At 45.4% G+C, this 15659-nt stretch overlaps 1 protein-coding gene across 2 annotated transcripts in view; it reads left to right on the top strand.

Annotated features, from left to right (window-relative positions):
• The window catches only part of HTT (huntingtin), a 2065683-nt gene that overhangs the window by 102081 nt on the left and 1947943 nt on the right, over positions 1-15659 (top strand). For both annotated transcript variants that reach the window (XM_085642500.1, XM_085642499.1), the window contains exon 2: positions 1254-1337. In XM_085642500.1, the coding sequence (XP_085498626.1) occupies positions 1254-1337 (84 nt within the window). The remainder of the gene's footprint in view (positions 1-1253; positions 1338-15659) is intronic.

Here is a 15659-nt window from a genome sequence, read left to right as displayed (position 1 = left end):
ATTAATAACCTTCTGATCACAGGTTCAGTTCTTGGTAGTGCCGACTCGGCTGTCATCCATTTGAGATTGATTAATGGAATGCTGCTGACCTGGCTAATGCTAAGCAGAGGTTCTAATGGAGAGGGGTTCACAATTGCCCATGTGAAGCTATGCTATCAAGTGCTCTATTCAGACCAAGTTATCCTAGTAAATACACCATTGAATCAGGTTGCACAACACTGATAAAAACATAGCACAACTGTAGAAATAAATATAATGCCTCATACATGCCATTTTACTTTATCTAGTAATATTGAAGCTATAATTTGGGCGTAACGTAGCTGTTGACTGTATGTACCATGGTAAGTATTCTTTTGCTTAATAGGAGGCAGTGTGTGAATTAAGGTGATAAAATTCTTGCAGATTATTTTCCTGAAGCTGTGCTATTGTAGAGTGCCATGTACAAAGCAGACCTTCTTGTCAGAGGACAGATATTATTGTACACAGTTGCAACCTTATCTGACCACATGCAAGGGTTCAAAGGCTTTCGTAGAATGGTACTGTGAGGGAAGTTATTAGCATGGTGAAGGAAAAAATGTAATCATGCAGGAGAATAGAGTGTAGCCACTATTGAATTATGCTTTTTATGCAGTCATTCATTAATCCCTTACCTGCCTCAGTGCTGTTAACTATTACCTGCTGGACTGCAGGTGTGGACTTGCTCGTTAGACGATTCCACATAATGTTTTTCTCAGAATGTCAGCTAGTATTGTGTGTGTGTGTGTGTGTGTGTGTGTCTGTGTGTGTCTGTGTGTCTGTGTGTCTGTGTGTCTGTGTGTCTGTGTGTCTGTGTGTCTGTCCGTGTGTGTGTCTGTGTGTGTGTGTGTGTGTGTGTCTGTGTGTGTGTGTGTCTGTCTGTGTGTGTCTGTGTGTGTGTGTGTCTGTCTGTGTGTGTGTGTGTGTGTCTGTCCGTGTGTGTCTGTGTGTGTGTGTGTCTGTCCGTGTGTGTCTGTGTGTGTGTGTGTCTGTCCGTGTGTGTCTGTGTGTGTGTGTGTGTCTGTCCGTGTGTGTCTGTGTGTGTGTGTGTGTCTGTCCGTGTGTGTCTGTGTGTGTGTGTGTGTCTGTCCGTGTGTGTCTGTGTCTGTGTGTGTGTCTGTCCGTGTGTGTCTGTGTGTGTGTGTGTCCGTCCGGATTCTGCAAACTGAATGCCCTGGGATTTATTTATATTTTACATTACACCATATTGATTTGTACAAACTTTCTTGAATTTGTAGGAAGAAGGAACCATCAACCAACAAAAAAGATCGAGTGAATCACTGTCTCACAATATGCGAAAATATAGTTGCTCAGTCTTTAAGGTAGGCTTTGTGTTCTTTTTAAAGTGATTTCTGGCTCACAATGTTGTCTTTGAAGTATTCTTTCTTTTCTTAGATTTGAAGTTTATATTTCTCTCCCAAATTCACGGAGTTTAATTTCCAGATGTATATATAGAGAGAAGTATTGCACCTTTTTAAATGATTTTTTAAAGTTAATTGTATTGGAATGTATAATGAAAAACACATGACAAGTGTCACAACTGTGAAACATGCGAGAGGGAAGAGGGGTGTGGAACGAGCAAGAGAGTGGGGGGAGGATGAAAGGGAATAAACGCGGTAACATTATGGTGTATAGCAGTAAGCAGCAGCAGAACGCCTTCTCCTTCACAGGTGGCTCCAAACAGACATTGTCAACTGGGTGAGCTCAGACCCTCAATTACTCACTGGCATCACTCGACCATAGATGCCAGATCAGTGGCAAAGTAGCAGGGAGACTCCATCCCAACAGTTGTGATGGATTGTCTGGGACCCTCACACCATTTGGTGAGGGGTGGCAGGGTGAGGCATTGGACAGAGGACTAACCTCGAATTCAGACCCTTGTGGCGAGGTTGCAGGTGAGTACATTCGGCCCATATAAGCAAGAAACAGTTCCCAAATATCCTTGCGGCGAGATCGCTGAGGCATCAAATCCTAGAAATTGGTCAGTTGCTTCTGGCAATATGCCGTGTCTCGCAGCCAAGGAGACACAGTGGGGGCGATTTGTCAGCTCCAGTGGATGGCCACTCTGCGCTTAGCTAATAGGAGTAGTATTGCAATAAGGTGGTGATTATAGGGCCACAAGAGGGGTGGAAGGTGGAGAGTGGCCAGTGATAGTGCGTATGATTGAAAATGCTCCTTCACCGGACCCCTGTTACTCTAGGGCATCTCCGCGCTAAGTGTATGAGGTGGCCTGTAGAGAGGTGCTTCTCAAACATCGTGCATCAACAATGAGCCCCATGTTGAAAAGGTGGGTGAGGGTGCGATAGAGGCTGTGTAGACACTTAAAGTGTAATGATCGCAGCCTATAGTTGGGAGATAGTGTTGCTGTCTGGCCACTGCAGTAGGACCACTGGACGTCGGTTAGAGGGGGGGTCTATGTCTCATATCCATAAGGTGCAAACTATTGCAGGGCGACTGGCGCAGATGTCTGCATGATGGAATATAGTCTAGTAACTAGTTTGTGTGGTGATGGATTTGTTAACATGTGCTCCAGGGCTGGAATTGTGAGCGGGGTGCTGGGAATGTGTTGTGTAAAGTACTGCAGGCAGCCCGGGTGGGTGATACAGAAGCATTTCCAAAACCTTAGGGCACGAGGTAACGGATGTCTCAAATGGTGACAACAATTGACCCTCCGAATACAGATTGGAGAAAGTTGTGAGGTCTCGCTCTCGGGCACTGTTACAACGTCATCCTGTGCCCTGATCACTCCCATTTTCTGATGACTGGTACTGTCGGTAACTGACTCTGACTGTTCCTGGGCTACAGTGAAAACACCTATGTACACTAGGGTACAGTACATAGGGTACACTATGGGCTAGAGTACCCCTATGATTGGCATGGCCTCCTCTATAAGGTCCTAGTACATAATAGGGTAGGGGGATTAAAACTACCTTTAAGTCCCTAGTATATAATAGGGCATGACAGTTTATAGGTCAGCAGCCCTTTCTGCGCATGCATGTGTGCACTGCTGAGAGCCTGAGGTCAGTTTAAAAGCAGCCCTGTGTTGCAGAACTGGTTTTAAAATGTAAATTGTGCCCAAGCTCAACTTAGGTGATTGGGGCACTTAAAAATCGATAAACTGCAATGTTTTGCCATATTGGGTACCCCCAGGTTCTCCCCTAGGTGATCCAGGGGTGGGGGGGGTGGAGAAGGGGGGGGCAGGTACTTATAAGGAGGACCATTAGAAAAGAGGTTTTATATGCCTGGGGATAGAGACATTGCACATCTCATTTCCATCATTGTAGTAAAGTGCTTGCCAAAATCACCTTTTGTGCTAGGAGCACTGTGGAGTGAGGCTCACAATATATTAACATGTTCAGCACCCCTAAAGTCTCTCCTATGTGTTCCAGATTTGGAGGTCCTGCATATATAGTCAGGGTCCTTATAAAAGATGTTTTATAAACCCTGGTGTTGGAGAAATTGCTCAGTTCATTTTCCCATATTAGATCCCTGGCCACATAGGCTTACATGGCAAAAAGTTATTAATTGATAACTAACGCTAGGGATAGCTGAAAAATAAAATTCAAGGACTTAGGAGAATGGTATTGATAAATCCAACAATATGCACTTGTTGGGTTTATTCTATAATGTACAGAAAATAAGTTATAAGACTTTGGTGCCTATAAGCCAAAATTCAGCCTTCCAGTGGTCTGCCCTGATTGGTCAGAGTTAAGTGGATTAGCCAGGCTGCTTTGATGTAGTGATAAGTGGCATCCGAGGTGAGGAGACATCTGGGAAGAGAGGGTTCTGCTACACAGGAATTCCATAGCAAAGAGGAAGGGTCATAAACCATGAGCTTCAAAGGAATAAGGGGACAGACAGAAAAAGCCAGGTCCATCTACACCCATCCCCTCTGAACCTAGCCAGATGGCAGGCTTAAGGAAGGAATGTGCAAATGCAAAGGGGAGGGAGACTCTGGAGCTAAGCCATCCTGGAGGTTGGTTTAGCTAGCTCTTGGCTCTCTGCTGAAACTTCAGCCATATTGAATTTTGGAGAAATAGTGCTTTTTGGGAGACTCTTGTGCCACACTTTGGAGAAAATGGTCATGCTCAGGGGTGTTGCCCTGCACCTCATTGGACAGGAGTGCCCTCATGATTGACCCCAGAGAACACTGAATTAGTTTCTGAGGGGGGCATATCCTCTCAGATCTGTTGCTTGAAACCAGAAGAAGGGTCCATGCTGGAGGTTTGATTTGCACCAACCAGGCTTTGCAATCTGACTGACTGCGCTTGCTGCACAATCAGGAACTACAACCCTGTGGACCTAACTTGCTTCAAAAGGAAAAAATATACAGGTTAACAAAGCTCACCTGGACCAACCCCACCAAGAATCCCCAGCTTGGAGTGACTCCAGTGGATTCGTAAGGGTTTTGTCCAAGTGGATTGTGGGAACTGAAGTCCTAAACATTCAAGGACCATCTTGGTGCTTCCAGCCCCTTTGAGTAAATTGTGGACACTTTGGAACCTCAAGAGGAACTTCAGGAAAAAGTTCCAGAAGTTCGGAGCAACTTTGTGAAAAAGCTCCATATGTGGACCGACTCAACCTGGCCAGCCAAGTCAGCGATCCTTAACTGCGAGCCGGCCTGCCCTCTAGGTTCGTCCCGCTGAAAAGCTCCAGAGGTCTGACTTCTAGAGTTGGACCAGGAGCTAGTCCAAGGCCAAGCCGGCAAACCCTCACCAAACCTGGCCTGGTGAAGAGCATAGAGGGACCCCGGGAGAAAAAGCTCCATAAAAGTTTTTAAGTCCAAATGTAAAAGTCTTGACCGGCTCAGCGTGAGAGTCGAGCCTCTGACCTTCAATCGCTCTCCGGCCTGAATCCCTGGTTCGTCCCGATGGAAAACTCCGGAGGTCCGACTTCCATAATTTGACTGGGAGCGCGGCGATCCCGGACTGGTGGAAAGCCTGGAGGGACCCTGGCAGAAAAAACCTCCAGGAAAGTTTCTAAGTCAGAAGGTAAAAACCGACCGAGGCCTACCGCGAGGGGTAGCCGAGCAGGGCTCTCTCGTGGACAGGCCTGAAACTTAGACTTTGTTCCGGTTTACCATGACCAGTTGTCCCAATAGGCGCTATAGGTTTATATGTGCTGTATGGTCCTAAATCTTTCAAAAATCATATCTCCGGTTCCCTACATTGGATTGTTTTTGTTTTGGTGTCATTTTAAAGATAACAGTTTTCCTATTTTTATAAAATGATGTTAGATTTTTATTGTTTGTTGTATCTTAATTATTTACTGAATTGATGTTGTTAAATGCTTTACAAACCTGTCTCTGAAGTTAAGCCGGTCTGCTCTCACCCAAGCTATTTATTTTATTTATTTATTCCACTTGTTGGGCGCACAAATCATCCCTGAAGGGATCTCTAGGTGCCTTTGCAGTGTGGGAGCAAGCTGTGAGTGAGAGCTTAATGAGTGAATAGCCTTGTTTTCAAAAGTTTTTTGAATGTGGTGAGGTCTGAGCATGCTCGAATGGTTAAAGGTAGCAGATTCCAATGATGAGGGGCAAGAAATTAAAAGGCGCTGCTTCCAAACCTAGTCGTTCTATGCCCCAAACGCATTAGAAGCAATAGATCGCTCGATCTAAGCTCACGTACCAGGATATATGGCTGCAATTTCTGCCTAAGGTAGAGTGGACCCTTCCCCAGCAGGGTCTTACACACCAGGCAGAGAAGTTTGTAAAGGGAACGCTTTTTGATCGGGAGCCAGTGAAGGGAGCGGAGAGAGGGTTTTGACGGGGAGCAGGGGGAGTGGGGGGGGGGGGGGGGAGATTCAGGATATGGTGCGCAGCAGAATTCTGCATCACCTGGAGCCTGGCCAGGAGGTTTTTATTGCTACCCACCAAAAGGGCATTGCCATAGTCCAGGCGGCTTATTATCAGTGTGTGTACCAGGGTCTTCCTGGCATGGAGAGGAGTCCATTGAAAGACCTTTTTAAGTGCTCGCATGCGGCCAAAGAAGGTTCCCGTGACTGTTTTGACATGCTCACTCATAGTGAACTTGTCATCCATCCATAGCCCTAGGTTCTTTGCTACCCAGTTACCAAGGGTTGAGCATGGAATAATTTTCTGAGACCTATATTGAGCCCTAGACTGTGTTAGTGACCTTGTTGCCAGCGATGGATATATATTTACCACTACTACTACTACTACTACTACTACCTTTCTAACAGGCACGCATTCTGGCACCTGTGTCTATCTGGGGTGGCATCCAGAGGTTACACCCAAGCAGGATAGATGGGGCATAGAGGTAAGGTAATTTGGCACGTCTTTCGCAAATCGTCCCATGCCCATCTCATGCATCCGCCAAGTCCACCTTTGCTCTAGGAGCTCTGTAGGATAAGTAAAGGGCAGTGGTGAGAGGCCAATGTGCCGTCTGATCTGCCTCAATAGCTACATATGGTTAAAATGGCGTCTGGTAGAGCCATTGTGTAGGTAATGCGTCTGAGCACATAGTGCATAGAGCGCCATGTCGGGCGCACCGAGGCTGCCCAGAGTGAGCAGCAGTGTTAGGATCTCCCATTTATTCTGAGGCAGTTTGTCCACCTAGGTCAGTGCGATTAGGTTAGAGCGTAGGTGACGCAGATATTGGGCCTTTAGGTGGATGGGCAAGTTGAGGAAAAGATATAGGAACTTTGGTTGGATGACTATCTTTGCCAATGCTATTCGCCCAGCGATCAACAGTGGCAGGTGAGACATAATTGGAATTCCATCTTCAAACTTGGACATGGCGCTGCCATAGTTGGCTTTCCAAAGCTCATCCAGATCACGGCTGAGCCAAATCTCTAAGTAGCGTATTGGCTTGGATATACACTTGAACGGGTATTCTGTAGGGAAGTGCTGAGTACAATCTGTGAGGGGAAGTAGTATAGATTTTGACCAGTTAATCGAAATGCCTGAGACGCTACCAAAACCAATGATCTTGGACGTTAGTGGGGCCAAGCTCACTTGTGGGTTATGAATGTAAAGAGTAATCTCATTAGCATACTTGGATACCACCAGCCCTCTGGAGGTGAAACTGAGGCCATGGTGGGCATGATGTTGCCTGACCCATCGCAATGGCCAAGAGTGGGCATCCCTGTTGTGTTCCACGGGTCACCGGGAATGGTTCTGACAGTGTTCTGTTGAGCCGCACACGGGCACTGGGCAGGTATATAGGAGCTGAATCTGACGTAGGAATCTGGAGCTCAGTCCCATTCGTGCTAGTAGCACAAATAGGTAAGGCCACTCGAGGGAGTCAAAGGCCTTTGCAGCGTGAAGGAAAGCAGCGACAGCCGGGACCTGGGGGTCTAGGTGGTGCATGGTCACAAAGATGGTGCACAGATTGTGGAAAGTAGAGCTGCCTGGGAAAAGCCTGGATTGATCTGGCCTGACTATCTTGGGTAACAAGGTGAGGAGCCGATGAGCCAAGATTTTGGCAAAGATCTTATTGTCCACGTATATCATGGACCGCGGCCTTTAGGAACTGCAATGCTGCGCTGGATTATCTGTCTTTTAGGATCATCACAATGACCGCTTCCCTGAGAGACGATGGGTAATATGCCTTGCACTGGAGCTATGTGTTTCCCATCACACTGCGTCTGGAATCAGCAAGCCCAGCAACATCAATCAACAGGCGAGAGGCCAAGGAGAAAATGCCTGACTCTGCTGAGATAGGCGTGGGGAGCCCGCGCCGCTAGCATCTCACTCGCACCTTTGGGATGGGACCCCCAGACTCAATCAGGCGAAGCACTGCCAATCTGGAGGTCGCCACACTGGGTGATGTCCATGGTGAGTCGGCAGATCAGCGGAAAAATGAAGGATAGTGATTCAGCCGGCAGAGCCCTCTCGGGGAGTGGCCATCTTGTAGCCCAGGTTGGCTGCACCCCTCCCCCACCACCTTTTTAAATGTTCATTTATATTATTTGCTGTAACTTTACATAAGAAAGTGAAATTCATAATGCTAGTATCTTAGATTCCCCCTTCCATTATTGTTGGAGAGCTTGTCCAAGGTCAGGATAATGGAGCATTTTTTGTCTAACAAGAGATAAAATTAGTGAGAGTCTGTTGCAGATGTACCCGAGTCTCAAACTCACTGAATCCCCCGCCATTACTCTGTCTCCCAGTTCTTCCACTTAGTGTCTATACTCCTGTTGTACAGCCCTGCAGCCCTTGTACTTTTCTGTTTATTGAGTCCTCTTCAGAGATTTTGTTGAGTAGTTATAAGAGATGGTACTTCTGCCAGTCATATTTTTATGCTGATGTGTGTTGTTTGTTCTGGCTGTTTATGGGCACGCCCTTGATTTGATTGCCTGCACTTTCGCCTATTAGTCCCTTACCAGCTTCTTAAGTAGCCTTCCTTCTTTGGGTTTGAGATGCATGAGGCACCAAAGCTGTGGCTTCCGGAACCTATCACACAAAACTCAGAACTCTGCAGAAGAGGGGGTCTTAGTGGTCCAGCACCAATGGTGATTATGCTGAGATGCCTTCATAGCTTGAGTTCATATTTACATCATAAACAACCACAGGACTTAAAACTATGAAGTGCCTAACACATACTCATCCTACAATACCTGAAGTTCATTATTTAGCTGCCCTAGTGGGAACCCCAAATGACAGAATATTTCCACCTCAAAGACTGATTAGTGGTTGCATGTGAAGCCAAAGAAGGTGGAAAGAGGTTCCAGGCCAGGACTGGACTGGAATCGACAAAGCGGTAAGCAGTTGCAAAAGTATGAAAAGTTTGGGTTCCAAACCCTACACCTACCCCGAGTCCTGGCACTCCACGTAAATAAAAATGAAGATCTAGCACTTTGTAAGAGATGGTCTCCATCAGTCTTATTTGGGGTTCAGATGTCAGAGAACTGTTGGCCTCAGACAATGTCTTTTTGTCATGGCCCTTGTCCAAACTATTTGGGCCCTCAGTTTTGTAATATACTTAATTACCAAAAGCTGCCATTCTAGATTTCGCTCATCTCTCACACAATGTTTATTATTTCATAATGGAGCCTCAGGGCAGCCACGCAGTAGTAATGCTGATCCTAATTGTATCCTATTCACAAATACTGTTGGTCTTCTACATTAGTTTGGAAAGACAAAACCCTTGTCTTGACCCATCTTTTGTCACAGAGCCTTTCCCAGACCATTTCATTGTTTCCACTACAAGGATTTACTCAGCACATCCAACAGTTCTTCTACTTGCGCCTCCGGGGGGAAAAGTCAACAGACTGGTTCTTTGAAGAAGAATGTCCTTTAATATCTTTTACTGTTCTTAAACATGACAAGTTTTGGGAACCTTGTGGGCTTTGGACCGCAATTTTTGTCACATAATCATCTACTACATAGACAGCCAATTGCTTTAATTAGTTAGTGGTATCCTATCGGCATCCTTCTTCATCGAGAGGGGGTAGCCAGTAGGGATGGCCTCTCTTGCCCGTACCATTTACCTTAGCCATTGAGCCCCCTGCTAAAATATCAGGAGCCGATGAGGCATTATGTGATGTGATTTCTATGCGATTTTGAAGTGATTTGAACAGATTTGTAAAGCGCAACAAATACCTTGAAAGGTGTCCACAGAAAAAAGAGACAGCCAAACAAAGCAAATACACAGTGCTCCTATCCCTTTGGAATTCTGCTGATCAGATTCTAGTTCTTAACAAGCCAGGTCTTCAGATCCTTCCTAAACTTAGGTAATGAAGGAGAAAACTGTATGAGGCATGGTACCCAATTCCAGAGATGTACCTCTCTCACCAAAAAGAGTTTGCCACCAGAGCCAGTTTGTTTAAATATAGACCCAACCAACAGTTGGGCTATCGAGGAGCATAGGAAACATGATGGAATGTAACTGTGCAATTTCTAAAGCAAGTAGTCTAGATCACTTTGATAACTGCTTTAAACACAAGGAAGAGAGAGTTAAAGAAACTTCTTTTTCACTGGAAGCCAATGCAGGGGTTTTAGTGACTCAGGTCGGAGTAAAACAAGAAAGTCCCAAGGCCAATCTAGCCGTTGCTATTTGTATGCTTTAAAGCTTCCTTAGTAGAACATCTGCACACTAGGCCTCCCAGAGGGGGAAGAAGACCCAGCAGGCTCTTGTGTGGCCTTTCTTGAGGATCTGATTCCCAAAATCACAAATCTAAAGTTTGAGTTGGACAGAGCGCACAGAGTCCCCACTTTTAAGTCCTCAACAAGACAAGTGGCCCGTCCTATCATCTGCAGACTGCTAAGGGCTCAACACACGGAGGCAGTACTACGGTTTCTTAGTTCTTTACTATCTATCTTCTCGGCTTTTCTGTCCTTTTTCACCTCTTTACCCTCTATATCCTGGCACGATCTGCTAGAGTGTATCCGTAAGAGTTCTGACACAGAAGCACATCCAGACATGCTTAGTACATTGTTCGCAGAATACTGGAGGGGGGGGGTGGGGGTATGGGGGCACGGTTGCACTGGACTGTGGGCGTAGGGAATTGGTACAAAGAGGGCTGACTGGCTCCAACAACACTAATGTGTCTGTAAGCACGAATACATCCGCCACGCTACACCCTAGGTGATGGCCGGCAGCAACACACTCCATCTCGCAACAGACCTTGACATTGTGTCCCTCAATGTGAAGGGACTTAACCACCCCATTAAGCGCAGAAAGATCGTAGACTACCTGGTCAAAACTAAAGGGGATATAATCTTACTACAAGAGACCAAGCTATCCTGGGAAGATGCCAAACTAGTGAGAGGTAATTGGATCTCACAGACTGCATGCTCACCTGCCGTAAAAAAAAGGGGAGGGTATATGACACTGGTATCCAAGAGATCCAACTTAACAATAGAATCTCAATCCAACGATAGCGATGGGAGGCTCCTGGTGACGCACCTGAGAAGAGGGGTGGAGCTTATCCACGTGACTAATGTATACGGGCCAAACACGGACGATCCAGCATTCTGGGTGGAAGTGGCTCGATCGCTTCCCCCAAACTGACCTCATGGTGATGGCAGGGGACTTTAATACTCCATTAGACCACATAACAGATAGACAATCCACCTGTTGTTTTTCACCCCATGAAATCACATGCAGCCCTTCAAAATATCTGCTCCAAATATAACCTAAAAGATGCATGGCGCCTTCAACACCCGCACACAAAGGACTACACTTTGTACTCTAACCCTCACAATTCTTACACCAGGATAGATTACATAATAATATCTGGGTCCCATACACACCTAATCGAACAATTGAGACATAGCCCCAAGACTAGTATCAGACCAGTCATGTATCAGTCCAAAGCTGAGCGGTTGTCATAACGAAGCCGTCCCCCGGAGATGGCGGTTTAACAGCGACGTGCTGTTAAACCCCGCGGACAAAAAAAGGGTAGAGGTGGCTATATGTGAATATCTCAAATTTAATGACTCCCCGGAGACTAGCCTCAATACTCTATGGGATGCCCTGAAAGCGACGGTCAGAGGTACAATAATTGAGATTAAATCGAAAATAAACAAAAACACAAACTCAAGAATAGAGCAGCTGGAGCGGGAGATTAAAAGCCTTGAAATATCCCATGCTAAGGTTGTTAAGGAGAATAGACTATTAACTAAACTTACACAGATGAAGTACGAATACAACAAAATACTGAGTGAGAGGGCGGGACGGTGGATAAATAAATACAAAGCCCTTAATCTGTGCGAGGCCAATAAAGCGGGAAAATTACTGGCCTCCTACTTAAAACACAAACGTAGCCAATTCGCTGTCTCTTCCATCACTGACTCAAATAACAGAACCCACACAAAATACAAAGACATCCTTAAGGCCTTCCAAGAGTTCTACCAGGAACTATAAAAGAAAGACCAGAACCCCAATACAGAAGAATGCTCTAGATACCTCAATAGACTCAGCCTACTGCAGCTAAACACCGAGGGGATGCTCAGGCTAGGCCAAGAAATTAATATCACCGAAATTGAAATGGCAATAAAGCCCCGGGGCCAGATGGGTTCACTGCTGCCTTCTACAAGGCTTTCCTAACCCAATTGAAACCAACTATGAAACATGTCTTTGACCACGCTGCAACTAATGGGGGGGGGGGGTCACAATCCATGTCATGGGCTAACATTATAGTCATCCCCAAGGTAGGTAAAGACCACTAATCACCCAAAAACTACAGACCCATATCCTTTATTAACGTGGACTGCAAGATATACACGAAAATACTGGCAGTCAGACTAAATTCCGCTCTCCCCAAGCTAATAAGTAACTCACAGGTGGGCTTCTTACGCACACGCATGTCCAATGACAACACACAACTTCTCTGCCATATCACAGAACAAGCATCTACCAAATTGGAAACAGCTGTGGCCATTACATTGGACGCAGAGAAGGCCTTCGACAGAGTCTTGTGGGAATTCCTGGAGCACTGTATGCAGGCCTTCAACCTAGGTAAAGGATGCATAGGGATGGTGATGGCCCTATATCGGGAACCATCAGCCCGAATAGTGGTTAATGGGTCACTTTCTGACCCCATCACCTTACAACAGGGCACCAGACAAGGATGCCCACTGTCCCCCTCGCTTTTCCTACTAGCACTAGACCCTCTCATCCAAGACCTCAAACTGAACAAGAACATAAAGGGCGTAAATATCAATGGCATTGACATAAAAGTAGCCGCCTACGCTGACGATATTTTAATAGTAACAGAACACCCGAAGACCTCAATTGTTGGCCTGATGCACACTATAGCCGAATACTCCGGGCTCTGGGTTTAAATGAAATAAAGACAAATCTGAATGCAAACCATTAAATATTCACTGCACGAGTGACAGTCTAGGGGGGTCGGGCTTATCCTGGCAAGCGGGTTACATCAAATACCTGGGCATACAATTTGGCAATGACCTAATCGACACACTACATCATAACGAGAAACTAATGCTAGAGAATAGAAATGATCAAAATGATGATCACGCCAATGATTAAATATCTGATCAGCATCCTTACAGATGATTTCCACCGCAAAGTTGATAACTTTCCAATTAGCGTTTCTAGCAAAAGAGGGCTCTTACTGGATAGCGCCGCCGGATGGCTACACACCGGCATGGTTACAGGTGGAGAAAGCCATCCTAAACAACCTAAGCCCTCTCACTCTGCTAACAGCAAACAGATACCCCTATACCTCAAAGCCGATCTTTTAAAAACACTAAACTCGCCCTACTAAAGGTAGATAAAAAGCGGGAAAACAGCATTATAGGGTCGAAAAACGAATCACTGGGCCAGTAGCAGGATTCTATACAAGGGGAAAAGCTTAAACCTTTGAATCATGGATTGAGAAAGGGATCTGCTATCCCCTCCAATTAGAAAATTAAACCTACCCCATCACCTTCGCCGCCCTCAAGAAAAAACACAAACTAAATGATATCGAATTTTATAACGTCCTAAAAATCAGATCGCTTTGTCCAAAACCAAATTTTTAGTCTCGCAACCATCAGTCTTCCGGCTTGTATCTAAAATAAATAAATTAGGACACCAGGTCTCACACCTCTACAAACTCCTCTGCCCTAAATCCACCAAGCTTAACGACAAGACAGTTGCCTACTGGAATAATCAAAGTAAAGCCATTTTCAATGACCATGTGTGGGCCACAATATGGACATCAGCTTCACGTAATAAGATTTCCCCAGTGCTCTCACAAACTGAGTTTTGGTTGCTTCACAAGGCTTTCTGGACCCCCGCACTATTACTCATTAGGCCTCAGGGAGGAGGCAGTATGCTGGAACTGTAACAAAGAAAAAGGGGATCTAGCACACCTTATCCTGTACTGGCCAGCTCTTAAAACATTCTGGGGTGAAATCTTTAGGTTTTTAAATAAAATGTTTGACTGCACTCTAACAAAAGAATTCTCCACTATCACCACGGGATTTTTGAGCACTGAACTGAAGTCAGCAGATGACGGGGACCTTCAGAACTTACTACTGACAGCAGCAGTGAAAATGGTCCTCATAAACTGGAAAGACACTACTAAGACAGCTTACAAAGGATGGTTCAACTGTATCGTGCATCTTAGAGGAGCAGACAACATGACACTACAGAACTCACCCTGGAAACCGGCCTCCAGAAGGATGTGGGGGTCCCTGGACACGTTCCTAGGCTCTATTGAGCCCCCATGAAAACGTGGTAGGCCGGGGAGACACATTCTGGCACCCCATGTGAAGCTCCACCCTAGCAAGAATGTAATCGGGCCCTAAGGGTCTCACCCAATGTCAGACGTAATGTATAAGCAATGCAAATCTTGAGTGCCTGTCCTCTATCTCTTCTTTCCTCCCTTGCTTTCATGCTCCTTTCTTTTTTCCTTTCCTTCTTGACTGTTAAGACAGGTAGGGAATGTACAGAATTATATAGGCAAAAGCAAATGGATGAAAAGATGCAAACCTTGTTACAGAATTACTAATGTGTTCTCGTTTAAAAAATTTAATAAAACATGTTGAAATAAAAAAAAAAAAAAACCCCTCTAGCAAGGATAAAAAAAAGTTACAGTAGCTCATTCAGCCCCCGGAAAGAGAGAGTTACAGTAGTCCAGGCGATTCAATATGGTTGCATGGATCACCACTCAGTGGACTGTCTTAGGGAGAAGGCGTAAGAGCTTCCTGAGCAGCTTTAGGAGGAAAAAACACATTGCTTCAGCATGATTTATTTGGTTCGCCATGAAAAGTTCTGGTTCTAGTTAGTTTCCCAGATTTTTTACTTTTTTGACTGAGGGTGTCACAGTTGACAACATACCGTGCCAAACGTCCAGTGGCAGAGTCTGGAATATGAAAATATTTAATCCACCCTCCTCCATCTTGTCTGAGTTAAACTTGAGTGAGTTGTTCTGCAGTCAGTGAGGCACCACTACCATACAGAGATGGAATGGAGAGGGTTTTCTTCTGAGCCATCTAGCATGATGATGAGCTGAGTATCGTCCCTGTAATTCATGCACCAGAGACTGAAAGATTTTAAAGTCTCAGCAGTGGGCGGATGTAAATATTAAACAGCATAGGGCTAAGTGTTGAACCCTGAGGGACTCCTTGGGTCAAGGTCTTAAACTGAGACATAAATGGTGGAAGGAAAACTGCCTGGGACCTATCGGTAAGGGAGAATCTGCACTAATCAGATCAGGAACATCGTGAAATACCATATCTAGTGCTGCAAACAGATTTTATAATACCAAAGGAGCATGTTCTGTCTTGTCTGTAGGCATGCAGAGGTCATCCACCTTGGCTAACATGGCCTTCTCTGTGCTGTGTAGTGAATGAAACACTGACTGAAGGAGTCCAGTATTTGTTCGCTGGCCAGCCACTCTGACAGGAGATTATTGATATGTTTCTCCACTGTCTTCCCACCAAACAACAGCAGAAATATCGGTAGATAATTAGTAAGAACAGCAGGGTCGGCATTTGTTTTTTTAAGAACTGCACAATCAGTGCTTTTTTCCACTCTCCTGGACCAGTCTTCTCTGCAAATAGTTATTGCAGATCTCCAAAAGTAAAGGACCAAAGACTTTAGCAGATGCTTTCCAATTAGAGGCTATAAAAGATCCAGGTGAGACCCTGAATTTAATGCAGTTGTAATGGATGTAAAGTTATCAAGAGGTATGCTCTCATTTTTCTAAACGATCATTACTGTCAT

This window comes from Triturus cristatus, chromosome 2_2 (assembly GCF_964204655.1).
Source record: "Triturus cristatus chromosome 2_2, aTriCri1.1, whole genome shotgun sequence".
Classification (NCBI taxonomy): Eukaryota; Metazoa; Chordata; class Amphibia; order Caudata; family Salamandridae; genus Triturus; species Triturus cristatus.
The sequence above is the reverse complement of the archived record's forward strand: the minus strand, read 5'-3'. Positions and strand labels throughout refer to the sequence as shown.